The following is a 15,137-nucleotide window of genomic DNA, read 5'->3' on the forward strand; positions in this document are numbered from 1 at the left end:
ATAAACCAATTTGCTCTTCCTGTCCTAACTTACAGTTTTGGAGTAACTGACTGGCCCTAAAATGTGTTGGAAAGATTAGACAGGAAAACAAGAGTGAAGCTTCATGCTCACCAAATGATTTACAAAAATCAGTGCATACCAAGATTATATACTTCCTGTTCCGAAGAAGGGATGGGCCTCCCTGAAATTGATTACATGTATAAATCTGCAATTGTAGGACTACACACATCTGCTGACCTCACGACTCAAATGTAGTGAAAGTTTTGAAACATGAGGAGAATAAATCTAAGATGACTTCTCTGCTTAGTCTAGCAGAAGCATATCGGTGTCAAACAGGAATGGAAATCAAACCAGAAGTAGATAAAAATCAGGCAGCAACTGAATGTGGCAAAAACAAAAGAAAGAATATAATGTGAAGGACCAGACGAGAAGACAGGAAATGTGGAAAATGCATAAATATAGTTGCAAGTATAGAAAACTTCTGGAAGAACCTCATGCTGATCAGGATCGAACGCAGGAATGGTTAAGGAGAGGCAAATTCAAACCAAGAGATGAAAGGTTAATACTGGTGGCCCAAGACAGTGGGCTATGTACACATCGGTTTACAAAGTCTATTGAACATGTGGGAGAAACAGACAAACTTAGGTTTTGTAAAACAAATTGGAAACAGTTGCATACCTCGTTGCTGGTTGTGACATACTAAATGGCTGAAGGACTGTACACTGAAAGGCATAATAATGTGGCAAGACTGTTGCACTGGGGATTGTGCAAACATTATGGCATTAAAGTGGCTGAAAAACAGTGGAAACATGAGCCACAAAGCATCACAGAAAATGATGAAGTCTACATCATATGGGATCACCCATTACCAACAGCTCAAAAGCCAAATGCTACAAAACTGGATATAGTGGCCCATAAAAAGACAAAAGTAGCATTAATCATCAAAATCGCCACACCCAGTGACTACACAGTCTTGCATACAGAGAGACACAAAGTCATAAAATATCAGGATTTGCATGCAGAAAAGTACAGTTGTGTACCTACCATAAATGTAGATGTTCAAGTGTATTCACTGTTGCAGTCATTACACTTGGGTTATCCTGCTGGCAGGCTACCCGCAGTCGGCCTGAATTCCAAAGTCCTGGTCCGGCGTCGGTTGCTGTCGCCTCTTCCCTGACATCAGTGCGCCAGGGGTATAAAAGATGCAGCCGACGCCATTTTCTTCAGTTTTTCTTGCCCCAGATGTCAGGTGCCCCCAAAAGGGTAGGTTAAAAATTCTGCTCATAAAAAAGCATGCACCAACATAAGCATTACCTTCATCTACAAGCAAATACACCACATAGTTTGTATAGAAAAGAGAAGTACAGATAAGTCCCAGCAATGAAAGGGGGATGGTGGGAGGGTAACCTGGACTGCAACAGTGAAAACACTCGAACATCTACATTTATGGTAGGTACACAACTGTACTATGTTCATCGTGTTTCAATGTTGCAGTCATTACACTTGGCTTGAATCCCAAAGCTGAGGTTGGATGGCTGGGCCTAAATGGAATTAGGAGGGGCTATGAGGCCCTGCAGGACTGCAGTGGCAAAGCCTGCTCTGGATTTACAGTAAAGAGGTAAGTGGTAGTGCTTTGTAAAAGTGTGCACTGAAGTCCAAGTTGCAACCTCCAAAATATCCTTGGTTGGTACTCCTCTGAGGAAGGCTGCTGAAGTGGCTGCTGCTCTGGTTGAATGTGGTCTAATGCCCTTATGCACTGATTTGCCATGTTGTGAATAGCAGAAACGAATGCAGTGGCCTATCCATTTTGAAATAGTCTGCTTTGAAATAGCTTTTCCTTGCGATCCTGCAGCATATGCCACTAAGAGTTGCTCAGTCTTTCTGAAAGCTTTAGTTTTGTCCAAGTAGAAGTGTAACTGTCTGTGTATGTCCAAAGAATGCAGAAGTCACTCCCCTTTATTCTGTGGGTTTGGATAAAAGGTAGGCAAATGAATGGTTTGGTTAAGAGCCACACTGGACATTACCTTAGCTATAAATGTTGGGTTTGTCCTTAGAGAAACCCTGTCCGGATGGAAAATAATAAAAGGTTCCACAGCCATTAATGCCTGTAACTCTGAGACTCTTCTTGCTGAAGTTACTGCTAGGAGCAGAGCTGTTTTCCATGATAAGTATTTTATCTCAGCTGTACTGGCTGGCTCAAAAGGAGGCAGTGTGAGCTTTTCCAAGACAAAATTGAGGTGCCATGCAGGTATTGATGCTCTCCTTGGACGTCTTATATTTTTGGCCCCTCTGAGGTACTGCCTTAGCAGTGGATGTGAACAAATAGGTGGGTCCGTATTGTAATGAGATGAAACGGCAGAGGCGTGGATCTTAATTGATGAGAAGGATAGGCCTTTCTCCAGCATCTCAGTTAGGTATTGTAAAATATGAGGAATATTTGGTACAATTGTGTCAATTCCCTGTGCCTGGTTCCAAGCACAGAATCTCTTCCATTTTTCTGCATAAGATTTTCTGGTGCTGGGCCTCCTGGCCTCCAAAATAACATCCATAACTGCTTTAGAGAGAGGTGTGTTTTGAATGGTTATATTATCCGCCATGCAGCCAGATTTAGGGTTCTGAGTTGGCTGTGCAGGATCTGATTGTTTTGTTGGGTCAGTAAATGAGGAATTTGAGGTAATGTCCAGGCTGGGCCCTGAGACAAGCTCTTTATGATTGGATATCAATGCTAGCATGGCCAGTCTGGGGCAATCAGTATCATTTTGGCTTCTCTCTTCTGACATTTAGGAGTACCTTGGGGAGGAGAGGCAGTGGAGGAAAGGCATATACTGTAAGGGTTTTCCAGCTGAATGATAGAGCATCCATTTTCCATGCTTGTTTGTGATAAGTCCTTGTGCAGAATCTCTGTAGTTGGCAGTTGTGGGGGAGGCAAATAGATCTATGTCTGGGCATCCCCATTTCCTTGTTATCATGCTGAAGATTTGTGGACTCGTTTCCACTCGTGAGGATCCATGAGGATTCTGCTTAGTTCGTCTGCCAGAGTATTTGTCTTTCCTGGCAGGAATTGTGCTTGCAGGTGTACCTGATAGGTCAATGCTGTGTTCCACAAAGTCATGGCTTGTCTGCAGAGGGGGTAGGAATGTGCGCCTCCTTGCTTGTTTATGTACCACATGACTGTAGTATTCTCAGTCTTTATCAGCAGTTGTCCTGGATGAAGTAGATCCCTGAAGGCTATCAGGGCATTCTGTACAGCTAGCATCTTTTTTTGATTGATATGAAGATGCATTTGGCTTGCGGGCCATGTGCCCTGAATAAATTTTCCTGCCATGTGGGCCCCCCAGGCATAATCTGATGCATCTGTTGTTAGTGTCTGCCTGGCTGTGGGTAAAGTGAATGGCTGTCCCTTGTTGTGGTGACAGGCCTGTGCCCACCATCGAAACTCCTGTTGCAGGCAGGGAATGAGGGTAATTAATGTTTCCAGGCTGTGGCAATGTTGAGTCCAAACACTTTTTAGATACCATTGTAGCTTCCTCATATGCAGTCTTGCATATGGAATTAGCAGAATGCCATGAAGCCCAACGCCTGCAGAATTTTTCTTGCAGATAACTAGGTCTTTGTTGCCATCTTTTCGAAGTAAGTTGTCAGTTGCCTTTGTTTGTCTGGCATGAGATAAGCCATCTGGGCAGTTGTATTTAAGCTTGCACCCAGGAATATTATCTCTTGAGAGGGTACCAGTTTTGATTTCTTTTCATTTACTATGTACCCTAGGCAAATTAGTAATCTTTTTACAAACGCCAGATGCTTCAGTAGAATGTCCTTGTTATCGGCTTGAATAAGGCAGTCGTCCAAGTAAGGATATATTTGGATTCCTCTGTCTGCAAAATGCAATTACTGGTGCCAGGCATTTTGTGAAGACCCTGGGCGCAGTAGATAGGCCAAAGGGCAGTGCAGAGAATTGGTAGTGCATTGAGCCAGCTATGAATCTGAGGTATCTTCTGCAAGATTTTCTGATTGGGACATGCAGGTATGCCTCTTTGAGGTCCAAAGTTACAAGCCAAGCCTTCTTGCCCAGCATGGGCAGAAGTTGCTGCAGAGTCAACATTTTGAATTTTGGAACGTCCAGAAAAGTGTTTAGAATAGACAGGTCCAGTATGGATCTCCAGGCTTTGTCCTTTCTGGGTACTAAGAAAAGTCTTGAGTAAAATCCTTGTCCCTGCTCTTGCTGTGGTACTAGCTGAATAGCCCTCATGTCCATGACGGATGAAGCTTTTGTGCCTCTGCCCATTGATTGTGTGGCAGGTCTGGCATACCTTTTGTCTTTGGAAGGGTGTGAAAGTGGAACCTGTAGCCCTGAGACACTATATTCAAGACCTATTTGTCCTGGGTGATCATGTGCCAATTTTGTGAAAAAAGTGCTAGTTTTCCCCCCAAGGATGCTGCCAAAAGTTAAGTGCTTGGCATTGGCAGAGGAAAGTCATTGGGACTGTTTCTTATATGGCTGTGATTTGTCTTCTCCGCTTTTGGAGGTAGAAGCACCCCATTGTTTAGACCTGTATGATCCTTGGGGCTGGAATCTGCCTCTAGGGTGTCTGTATCTGCCTCTTTGTGACCTGTCTGATGCTGGAAAGGACCAATTCTTAGAAGGCCAGTTCCTGCTAAATCTGGGTGGCTGCACCTGTAAGAAATCCTTAATTGTCTGCATAGATTTCGCTTTATCCTCCATTTTCTTCAAAACCTCTTCTGCCTTAACACCAAACAAAGTATCACACAGTAATGGAGCATCCAATAATTTTGCTTTAACATGATCAAGCAGATTCTGTTCCTTTAACCAAGCATGCCTTCTAATGACAGAACCTGTAACAGCAGCCCTGCAAGAGGCCTCCAGTGAATCAAAACCACATTGCAAAGTATGCTTTCCCACTTGTTCAGCTGCATGCAATAAACCCTGCATTTCCTTGTTTTCAGAACATTCAGAGATTGTCAACATTTTCTGTTTTAGCAGAGACATTAAGTATTGCTGATATTTAAGCATATGAAAATGACAATTTAAAGCGCTTACAGCCAAGGTAGCCGAAGTGTAAGCTTTTTTCCCCCATCTGTCCAGTGCCCTAGAATCCCTATCAGAGGGGACAAGTTTTTTTGCAGTGGAAGCCTTGACACCTTTGGTACCCTGAGATATAGTTTCTGGGTCAGCAGCATAGTTTATATATAGACATTTATGAGAATCTGGAACCCTGTAGTATCTGTCTGGCTTAACAGGTGAAGGGGGTAAAGAGTCAGGAGAGAGGCCGGACTCTGAAAATACATCTACAATGTCTAAAACAGGCGGAATAGCAAGAGGTCTGTGCTGAGGTAGTAAAAGAAAATCTGAGCCTTTTTTTAGATTCTGAGTAATCTTGGCTCTCCCAGTGAAAATGCTCACTCATGGTATGCAGGGTTTCCCCAAAAGAATAATCCTCAAGAGGAGAGGCTGAAGGAATAGATTCTTCAGCATCAGAATCCTCATAGGGAGAAAGAGTATCCCTGTTCTGAAGAGGAGTCAGAGGAAATGGAAACCTGATCAGAAGAGTCATATTCTGTGTCTTGCCTAGGCCTCTTATCAGGAGGGGGATGGGAACCCCTGATCAAAGTAATTAGGTCTTCGGCCATTTTAAGCATCTGTTTCTTAGGCATGGAAGTCTGTCCAGGAGAATGCTGTACTCGTTTTTTGTCTTTAAAGCTGTTTTAGTCTTTGCCTTGGAAGCTGAGGTTGGCTTGATATATAACTGTAGGTCTGAAAACACCCTCAGAAGCCGATGCCTGCTCAGCGGCTCCGGACCCATCTGAGGGGATAGTTTCTGAGTGTCCAATACCTTGAGTATCCAGAGGCCTAGTTGTCTCTACGTGGGAGTCGGAAGCGGCCTGTGGCTCTGAGGTAGCGGGCGTCAGGGGCTGCGAAAGCGCCTCACTGAGAACTGGCGAACCGGTGACTGGCCTAGCAGAGACCTCATTGTCGGTTTTGGATCTTGGATGCCTGTCCTTTTCCTTGCGCTTTTTAAACTCCGGTCAGCTGTTCCGATGGCATTATATAATTAAATCTTCGGCCAAAGTAATGAAAGGCAAAATCGTACTGACGCTTAATGAGTTGGGTTAAATCTAGCACAAAACCGACAGCTAGCAACATTGTGGTCAGTTCCTAGGCAAGGAATACAGTAAGAAAGAAAATCCTTATGAGGTATTTGCTTCCCCACAAGAAATACAATTGTTAACTTTTTCTGACATCGGCCTGGAGCAAGAAAAAAGTTTCCCCAACGGGGTACTTAGCTTTAATGAAGACTTCGGATCTGAAATTCGATTTCGAAAATCTCAGGAGTCTGCCGACCGGCACTTGCGAACTGCTTTTGCTTCGGGCACCGTGCGGCAAAAATGGCGGCTGCATCTTTTATACCCCTGGTGCACTGACGTCAGGGAAGAGGCAACAGCAACCGACACCGGACCAGGACTTTGGAATTCAGGTCGACTGCGGGTAGCTTGCAAGCAGGATAACCCAAGTGTAATGACTGCAACAGTGAAACACGATGAACATGGAGAGCAATGTGGAAGACAGATACCCAGACAGTTCTAACAGTAGTAGGAGCAATGGGTCTTATAAAAAAAAGAATCTACAAATCATATTTAGATATGTTACCATTACATGCAACCCCATGTGAACTGCAGGAGGAGTCATTACTGGGCACACTGCGGGTGCTGATAGGAGCACTTCTGGCTGACATCAAAGATCGGAACAATACTAATTTCATGAACTTTGTCATCGTACTTTGACTTAGGAATGGGGTCTATTCCTGTCATCGTATTAGAAACCCAAAAGATTTGAAGGAATTAAAGAGAAATAAACAGAATAAAACTGAATGGCCCTATCAGTTTCTGATGGGGTCATGGTCAGAAACCTTAATGCTAATACAAATACAAAAACTGATTCAAAACATTAAGGGCAGCAAATTTTCTAAATATTTTACTCCAGTGGAGTGTAAAGCCCCAGATCCTACCACGTTAAAGGTGAAGGGAAGAAAATGTATTCTACAATTTCTCCTCATCTTCATTGCTTCAGGATGAATAGCACTTGAGTAAGCGGATTCTGTCTGGATTATCTTACATTTCTAGAGTACTTGGTAGCTCACAATTTAATTTTTAAACAGTATTACATTTGGTTACTTGGCTCACTGCAGAAAAGTGAACTTCAACAAGGTGACTTGCAAACAACACTGCAACAAGGCTTTTGCTCCCTACACAGCCCTGCCAGAAGTAATTTCTATGCTCAGCATCAAAACCTTCATTTAGCTACTTTCTGTAGGAAACTGCTCATGTGCGAGAAATGTAAGTAAGTCACTTATTCTCCATGTTCCTGAATTGCAGGACATGATTAAAATACAAGAGTATTACTTTAAATACCTGCATATGTTGAGCAGATGAAGGAAGCTTATATACTTACCCAAGTAAAAGCTGATCCTTTGGATCCTGGGAAACGTACACAAAATCCCTATGTTAAAGAAAACAGTACGGTAATCAATTTATGTACTAACTGCCAAAGTGGAGTATTACATTTATAAATTTTACTCCTTATAATACCTAAGGTAAGCTTTGGGTCTGTATCCCATAGCCAGTGCCTTCTCTTCTGACATGATCAGTACTGCCGATGCTCCATCAGTCTGTAAGAAAAGACAAAACCGCACAAAGTCTTGTTAAAACAGCTAATCATTCACATGCTCTATATGTCTTACTTGCAACAAAAAAATAAGGCTAGACTGTCACTGACCTAAAAAGTGCTTCACATTGCAAATTTAAATTAGGAATGTAGAGTATTTTATTTCTATAAAGCTACACACCAGTCCAGTCTATGGCTAACAATTTGTTTTCACTGAAAAAAAGCAAAACAATAAAAAAATAAAAGACAAAGGAAATAACAGGCACTCACCATATCATCTAATCAGTGACTTCAGCAGTGGATCAATGCATGTTTGGATTTTCTCACCTACAAGCTGCAACATGAAAGTTTTAACTCTTTAGCTCCTGTAGCTGGAAACAAGCATGTTCCAGCAGTCTGCAGTCTACACCACTGTGTCAACCTCCAGGCTAGGAGAGCAAGCCTTCCCCTATACTTGTCAATTTGTCCTATACACTAAGCATGTGCAAAATATATACATATATGACAGAAATCAAAGAGAAAAAACAATATGCACCCACTTGTCTTTTGTTATGTCTAGCCAGGCTTGTGGGTGCAGACAAGTGTCCCCTAACTGCCTCCAGATAGGGACATTCGGGCCTCCTTTCAAGAGCGCTGATAGGGTTTGCCAAAGGAGGATACTCTGTCACCCTGGTAATGCAGACCCTCTCCCTGCTGCATGGGCAGCGTCTTATGTTATTAACTCCTCCTCTGCCCCTGGAGAAAGGTTCATCCTAAGTGTCCTGAAAGACCTTCTGGGATTTCCGGAAAGTACAGTTGTGTACACTTACCATAAATGTAGATGTTAGAGTGTATTCACTGTTGCAGTCATTACATTCAGGTAATCTGCTGGCAGGTTGCCCTCAGTCGGCCTGAATTCCAAAGTCTTGGGTCCTGCGTCGGTTGCTGTCTTCTCTTCCATGACGTCAGGTTGTCAGGGGTATAAAAAATGCAGCCAATGACATTTTCTTTAGTTTTTCTTGCCCCAGAGATCAGGTGCCCCCAAAAAGGTAGCACTATTTTATATCTATATATATCTACACACACACACACACACACACACACACACACACACACACACACACACACACACACACACACACACACACACACACCAATATAAACTTTACCTTCATCTACAAGCAAATACACAACATTGGTTATAGAAGATGGAGAAGGAAAGATAAACTGTAGAGTGACAGGGGGATAGCGGGAGGGTAACCTGGACTGCAACAGTGAATACACTCGAACATCTACATTTATGTTAAGTGTACACAACTGTACTATGTTCTTCGTGTTTCACTGTTGCAGTCATTACATTTGGGTAGAATCCCAAAGCTGTGGTTGGGAAGCTGAAGCTAAACAGCATTAGATGCGGCTATAAGGCCCTGCAGTGGCAAAGCCTGCCCTGGACTTAGATTCAAATGGTAATGCTTTGTAAAGGTGTGAACAGAACTCCAAGTAGCAGCCTCTAGAATGTCTTTGGTTGGTACTCCTCTGAGAAAGGCTGCTGAAGTAGCTGCAGCTCTGGTGGAATGAGACCTAATGCCCTTGGGCACAGGTTTACCATGGTGTAAGTAGCAGAAACGGATGAAGTGGCTTATCCACTTTGAAATTGTCTTCTTTGAAATAGCCCTTCCTTCTGATAATGTAGCATATGACACTAGTAGTTGCTCAGTTTTTCTTAGAGCTTTAGCCCTGCTCAAGTAGAATCTTAGCTGTCTGTGTACGTCCAAGGAATGCATAATTCTCTCGCCTTTGTTCTGCGGATTTGGATAAAAAGTTGGCAGATGAATTGTTTGGTTAAGAGCCACACTGGAAACCACCTTTGGCATAAAAGTAGGATTTGTCCTCAGAGACACCCTTTGTCTGGGTAAAATATGATAAAAGGCTCTACAGCCATGAGGGCCTGGTAGCTCTGAAACTCTTCTTGCTGAAGTAATTGCTAGTAGCAGAGCTGTCTTCCATGCTAAGAACTTTATATCAGTGGTAGCAGCTGGTTCAAATGGAGGCAGGGTGAGCTTTTCCAACACATAATTGAGGTCCCTTGCAGGTAATGGTGATCTTCTAAGAGGCCTTAAATTTTTGGCTCCTCTAAGATACTGCTTTAGTAAAGGATGAGAAAAGATTGGTGGGCTCTGTATTGTAATGAGCCGAAATGGCAGAGGCATGGATTTTGATTGATGAGAAAGATAGACCTTTGTCAAGCATCTTAGTTAAGTATTGTAATATCTGAGGAATTTGAGGTTCTGGTGTATCAGTTCCTTGTGCTTGATTCCAAGCACAGAATCTCTTCCATTTGTCAGCATAAGATTTTCTAGTACTAGGCCTTCTGGCTTCCAAAATGACATCCATCACAGCTTTACCGAGAGGTGCCGTTTGTATGATTACATGATTAGCCATGCTGCCAGGTTCAGAGTCTGTAGTTGATTGTGCAGGATCGGATTGTTTTGCTGGGACAGTAGTTGTGGTCTTTGAGGCAAGGTCCAAGCTGGGTATTGAGACAAGTTCCTTAGGATTGGGTACCTGTACTGGCGGGGCCAGTCCGGGGCAATTGATATCATCTTTGGCTTCTCTTGTCTGACTTTTAGGAGGACCTTGGATAGCAGAGGCAGAGGAGGAAAGGCGTAAACTATAGGGCATCCACTTTCCATGCTTGTCAATGATAAGGCCTTGTGCAGAATCTTTTCAATTGATAATTTTGAGGAGAGGCAAATAGATCTATGTCTGGGCTCCCCCATTTCTCTGTTATCATGCTGAAGACTTGTAGATTTAGTTTCCACTCGTGAGGATCCATAAGGTTTCTGCTTAAATCATCTGCAAGAGTGTTTTGTTTTCCAAGCAGGAATTGTGCTTGAAGATGTATATGGCAGGTCAAAGCTGTGTCCCACAGTGCCATGGCTAATCTGCAAAAGGGTACGAGTGTGCGCCCCCTTGCTTGTTTATGTACCACACGACTGTGGTGTTGTCCATCTTTATCAGTAGTTGTCCTGCATGAAGTAAGTCCTTGAAGGCTGTTGGGGCATTTTTAACAGCTAGCATCTATTTCTGGTTGACATGTAGATGCATTTGTTTTGGTGCCCATATGCCCTGAATGCATCTTCCTGCCATGTGGGCGCCTCAGGCATAATCTGATGCATCTGTTAAGTATTGGCTAGCAGGGGGTAGAGAGAAGGGCAGTCTCATGTTTTGGTGACAGGCCTTTGCCCACCATAGAAACTCCTGTTGCAGGCAAGGAATGAGAGGAATCATGGTTTCCAGACTGTGTGAATGTTGACTCCATAAACTTTTCAGGTACCATTGAAGTTTCCTCGTATGCAGTCTTGCAGATGGAATTAGTAGGATGCAGGATGCCATGAAGCCCAGAGCCTGCAGAATTTGTCTTGCAGAAGACTGGGTTTTTGTTGCCATCAGTTTGAAGTAAGTAGTCAGTTGCCTTTGTCTGGCGTGAGGTAAGCCATCTGGGCAGTTGTATTCAAGCTTGCACCCAGGAATGTTATCTTTTGACAGTGTACCAGTTGTGATTTTTTTTCATTTATTGTGTATCCTAGGCATGTTAGAAGCCTTTTCACAAACGCCAGGTGTCGAAGAGTGTTCCTTGTTCTCTGCTTGAATGAGACAGTCGTCCAAGTAAGGACATATTTGTATACTTCTTTGTCTGCAAAATGCGATTACTGTTGCCAGGCACTTTGTAAAGACCCTGGGCGCAGTAGATAAGCCAAAGGGCAGTGCAAAAAATTGGTAATGCATTAAGCCAGCCTTGAATCTGAGGTATCTTCTGCACGACTGTCTTATTGGGACATGCAGGTATGCCTCTTAGGTCTAAAGTCACCAGCCAAGCATTCTTGACCAGCATGGGCAGAAGCTGCTGCAAAGTCAGCATTTTGAATTTTAGAATGTCCAGGTACGTGTTCAAAATCGATATATCCAGTATTGGCCGCCAGGCCTCGTCCTTTCTGGGTACCAAAAACAGTCTTGAGGAAAAACCTTGTCCTTTTTCCTGTTCTGGTACTGTCTGAATGGCCCCAATATCCATGAGGGACGTAACCTGTTTCTGTGCCTCTACCCATTGTTTTTTTGACAGATCTGGCCAACCATTTGCCATTGGCAGAGTGTAGAAATGGTATCTGTATCCCTGTGATACGATGAATAGTACCCACTTGTCCTGGGTTATTAACTGCCAATTTTGAGCAAAAAGTGCTAATTTTCCCCCATGGTTGCTGCCAAAAGATAAGTGCTTGGTGTAGGCAGAGGGAAGTCATTGGGTTTGCTTACTGTAGGTTTGCGCTTTATCTCCTCCAGATTTGGAGGTGGATGCGCCCCATTGCTTTGACCTGTATGAGTCTTGCGCCTGGAACCCTTAGGGTGTCTGTATTTGCCCCTTTGAGCTCTGTCTTGACACAGGAAAGGACCAATTTTTTGTAGGCCAGTGTCTACTGAATCTAGGTGGCTGCACTTGTAAGAAGTCTAACAGTTTGCATAGACTTAGCTTTGTCTTCCATTTCCTTTAAAACCTCTTCTGCCCTAATACCAAACAGAGAATCATGCTGTAAAGGTGCATCTAGCAATTTAGCTTTAACATGATCAGGCAAATTTTGTTCCGTTAACCAGGCATGCCTCCTAATCACAGATCCAGTAACTGCGGCCCTGCAGGAGGCCTCTAAAGAATCAAAACCACATTGTAAAGTATGCTTTCCAACTTGTTCAGCTGCATGCAATAATTCCTGCAATTCTTTATTTCCTGCACATTCTGAAATCAACATCATTTTCTGTTCCAGCAATCCCATAACATGATGTTGGTACTTAAGCATGTGAAACTGACAGTTTAAGGCCCTGATTGCCAAGGTTGAAGATGTATAAACCTTTTTTCCCCATCTGTTCAGTGCCCTTGAATCTCTGTCAGAGGGGGGTAGGATTTTTTGCTGTTGAGGCCTTAACTCCCTTTGGACCCTGTGAAATAGTTTAAGGATCAGCAGCAGGGTTTCCAAATAAAATTTTATGCGAGTCAGGGACCCTGTAATATCTGACAGGCTTACTGGGAGCCAGAGGAAAGGAGTCAGGGGTCAAGCTTGACTCCGAAAACGCATCATCCACAATCTAAAACAGGGGGAATGGCTAAAGGTTTGTGCTGAGAGAGAAGAAAACCCCTGAGCCTCTTTTTTGATTCTGAGAGGTCTTGACTCTCCCAGTGGAAATGCTCCCTCAAAGTATGCATGATTTCTCCAAATGAATAATCCTCTGGAGGGGATGCAGATGGAATAGACTCCTCAGCATCAGAATCCTCATAGGGAGGTAAAGATAATTCCTGATCAGAAGAGGAATCAGAAGAAATAGAAACCTGATCTGAAGATTCATAATCAGTGTCTTGCCTAGGCTTCTTATCTGGAGAGGGATGGGTACCCCTGATCAAGGTAATAAGGTCTTCAGCCATGTTGATCATCTACTTTTTAGGCATAGAGGCCTGTCCACATGGCTCGTGTCACTTTTTTAGTTTTAGAAGTTGCTTTTGCCTTTGATTTTGCAGCTGTCGTCGGTTTGATATACAAATGTTGCGGTCTGAATACACCCTCAGAAGCCGGTGCCTGCTCAGCGGCTCCGGACCCATCCGAGGGTGATACATCCATCGGTCCAATACCTTGAGTATCTTGTGGCATTCCAGACTCCACATGGGTGTTGGTAGAGGCCTGCGACTCGAAGGTAGTGGGCATCAGGGGCTGCGAAAGAACCTCACTGAATACTGGCGAACCGGCGATTGGCTTAGGAGAAGCTTTGTCATCGGTTTTGGAACTCTACTGTCTTTCTCTGTCCATTGCTTTGCATTTTTTATGCACTCCGGTAGTCTGACTGCTATCAGACGACATTTCTGGGTAGTTAAATCTGTTTCCAAAATACTTTGATGCAAAAATATACAGACGCTTAATAGTGCATTGGTTAAATCTAGCACAAAACAGACAGCCAGGCACGTTGTGATCAGGGCCTAGGCAAGGAATACAGTATAAATGGAAATCCTTATGAGGTATTTGCTTCCCACAACTAATAAATTATTAACTTTTTCTGACATTGGTAAAATGCAAAAAAAAAGTTTCCCCAACGGGGTACTTAGCTTTAGTGAAGACTTTGGTTCTGAAACTCAAAACTCAAATATTTCAGCAGTCGGCTGACCGGCACTTGCGAAATGCTTCTGCTTCGGGCATCACGCGGCAAGAAAGACTGAAGAAAATGGCGTCGGCTGCATGTTTTATACCCCTGATGACCTGACGTAATGGAAGAGAAGACAGCAACCGACGCAAGACCCAAGACTTTGGAATTCAGACCGACTGAGGGCAACCTGCCAGGAGATTACCCGAATGTAATGACTGCAACAGTGAAACACGAAGAACATCCACATTTTCCCACCATTCTGACCCTTGGGATATGGTCTAGAAGGCGTGGAAAAACAGACTTCCAAGGCAGAGAGAGAGAGAGAGTCTTCCCTTCTTGTTCACATTGGGTAAGAGTTTCTTTAACTTTAGGCCTGAACAAGGACAAGCCATCAAAGGGGGTATTGACAAAGGATGACTTAAAGGGTTCCGCAAAATTACATAAGCGTATCCAGGAATGACTTTCGAGGGCAGTTCCGGAACTTACTAACCTACTTGCTCCATCGGCTGCATAGGATACAAGACGCATGAACGAGTTAACCACTGAATTGAGGGTAGCAAGCTGGGAGGATACTTTATCTGCTACCTCTGCAGCTACTGTACCCTGGAGAGTATCTCCAAGCACCTTCAGGAGTTCTCTCTGCAGTCTCGTGAAATGCGTAATGTAGTTCAGTGACCCAAGGGTAAAGGCCACTGACAAAAACATACGCTTTCCACACCTGTCCATCGTACACAACTCCTTATTTGGGGATGGAGAGATAAAGTTAATGACAACTCCTTTTTAGTGGCCGCTGCATTATAGCATCCACAGGTGGTCCTTTGGTCAAAAAGGTTTTGTCCGTTGGTGCAGTAATAAATTTATTGGGCCTCCTAGGGAAGGGTTACACTGAATCTGGAGCCTCCCATGCCTTTCAACAAACTAAGTCCATGAGCTCGTTGAAAGGCAGAGATACCCAGGTGGATGAAGGTGGAGATCCAAAAGCCTTCCAGGTATATGGACTCCTCATCAGAAGGGTTGATGGGATTCCAGCCACCTATCTGTTTTAGGAACTCTTGGATGTCCGTAAAGGAGACATCCTCAGAGGGTGACCTTGGGGACCTTCCAGGCTCGAGGTCTGTATCCGATGTAACGGACTCATCCTGGGAGTCTATATGATTCCTCTTCCATAGTTTCTTCCTAGGGACTTTGTTCGTGGGACACTCCAGGGAGGGTTCAGAAGTTAGGATCTCACCTGATGGGGGATAATGAAGCTTATGGTCTCTACATATTTGTGGAATCACCTGTGCAGGGAGAGACACCG

At 43.7% G+C, this 15,137-nt stretch overlaps 1 protein-coding gene across 4 annotated transcripts in view; it reads right to left on the minus strand.

Moving 5' to 3' along the window:
• Window positions 1-15,137, minus strand: part of HADHB (hydroxyacyl-CoA dehydrogenase trifunctional multienzyme complex subunit beta) — a 1,343,347-nt gene that overhangs the window by 529,237 nt on the left and 798,973 nt on the right. For all 4 annotated transcript variants that reach the window (XM_044061616.1, XM_044061615.1, XM_044061614.1 and 1 more), the window contains exons 11-12: window positions 7,603-7,682; window positions 7,466-7,513 (exon numbers count right to left, since the gene is read on the minus strand). In XM_044061616.1, the coding sequence (XP_043917551.1) occupies window positions 7,466-7,513; window positions 7,603-7,682 (128 nt within the window). The remainder of the gene's footprint in view (window positions 1-7,465; window positions 7,514-7,602; window positions 7,683-15,137) is intronic.

The sequence above is a fragment of the Protopterus annectens genome, chromosome 2.part0 (assembly GCF_019279795.1).
Source record: "Protopterus annectens isolate FY-2018-M chromosome 2.part0, PAN1.0, whole genome shotgun sequence".
Taxonomy (NCBI): Eukaryota; Metazoa; Chordata; order Ceratodontiformes; family Protopteridae; genus Protopterus; species Protopterus annectens.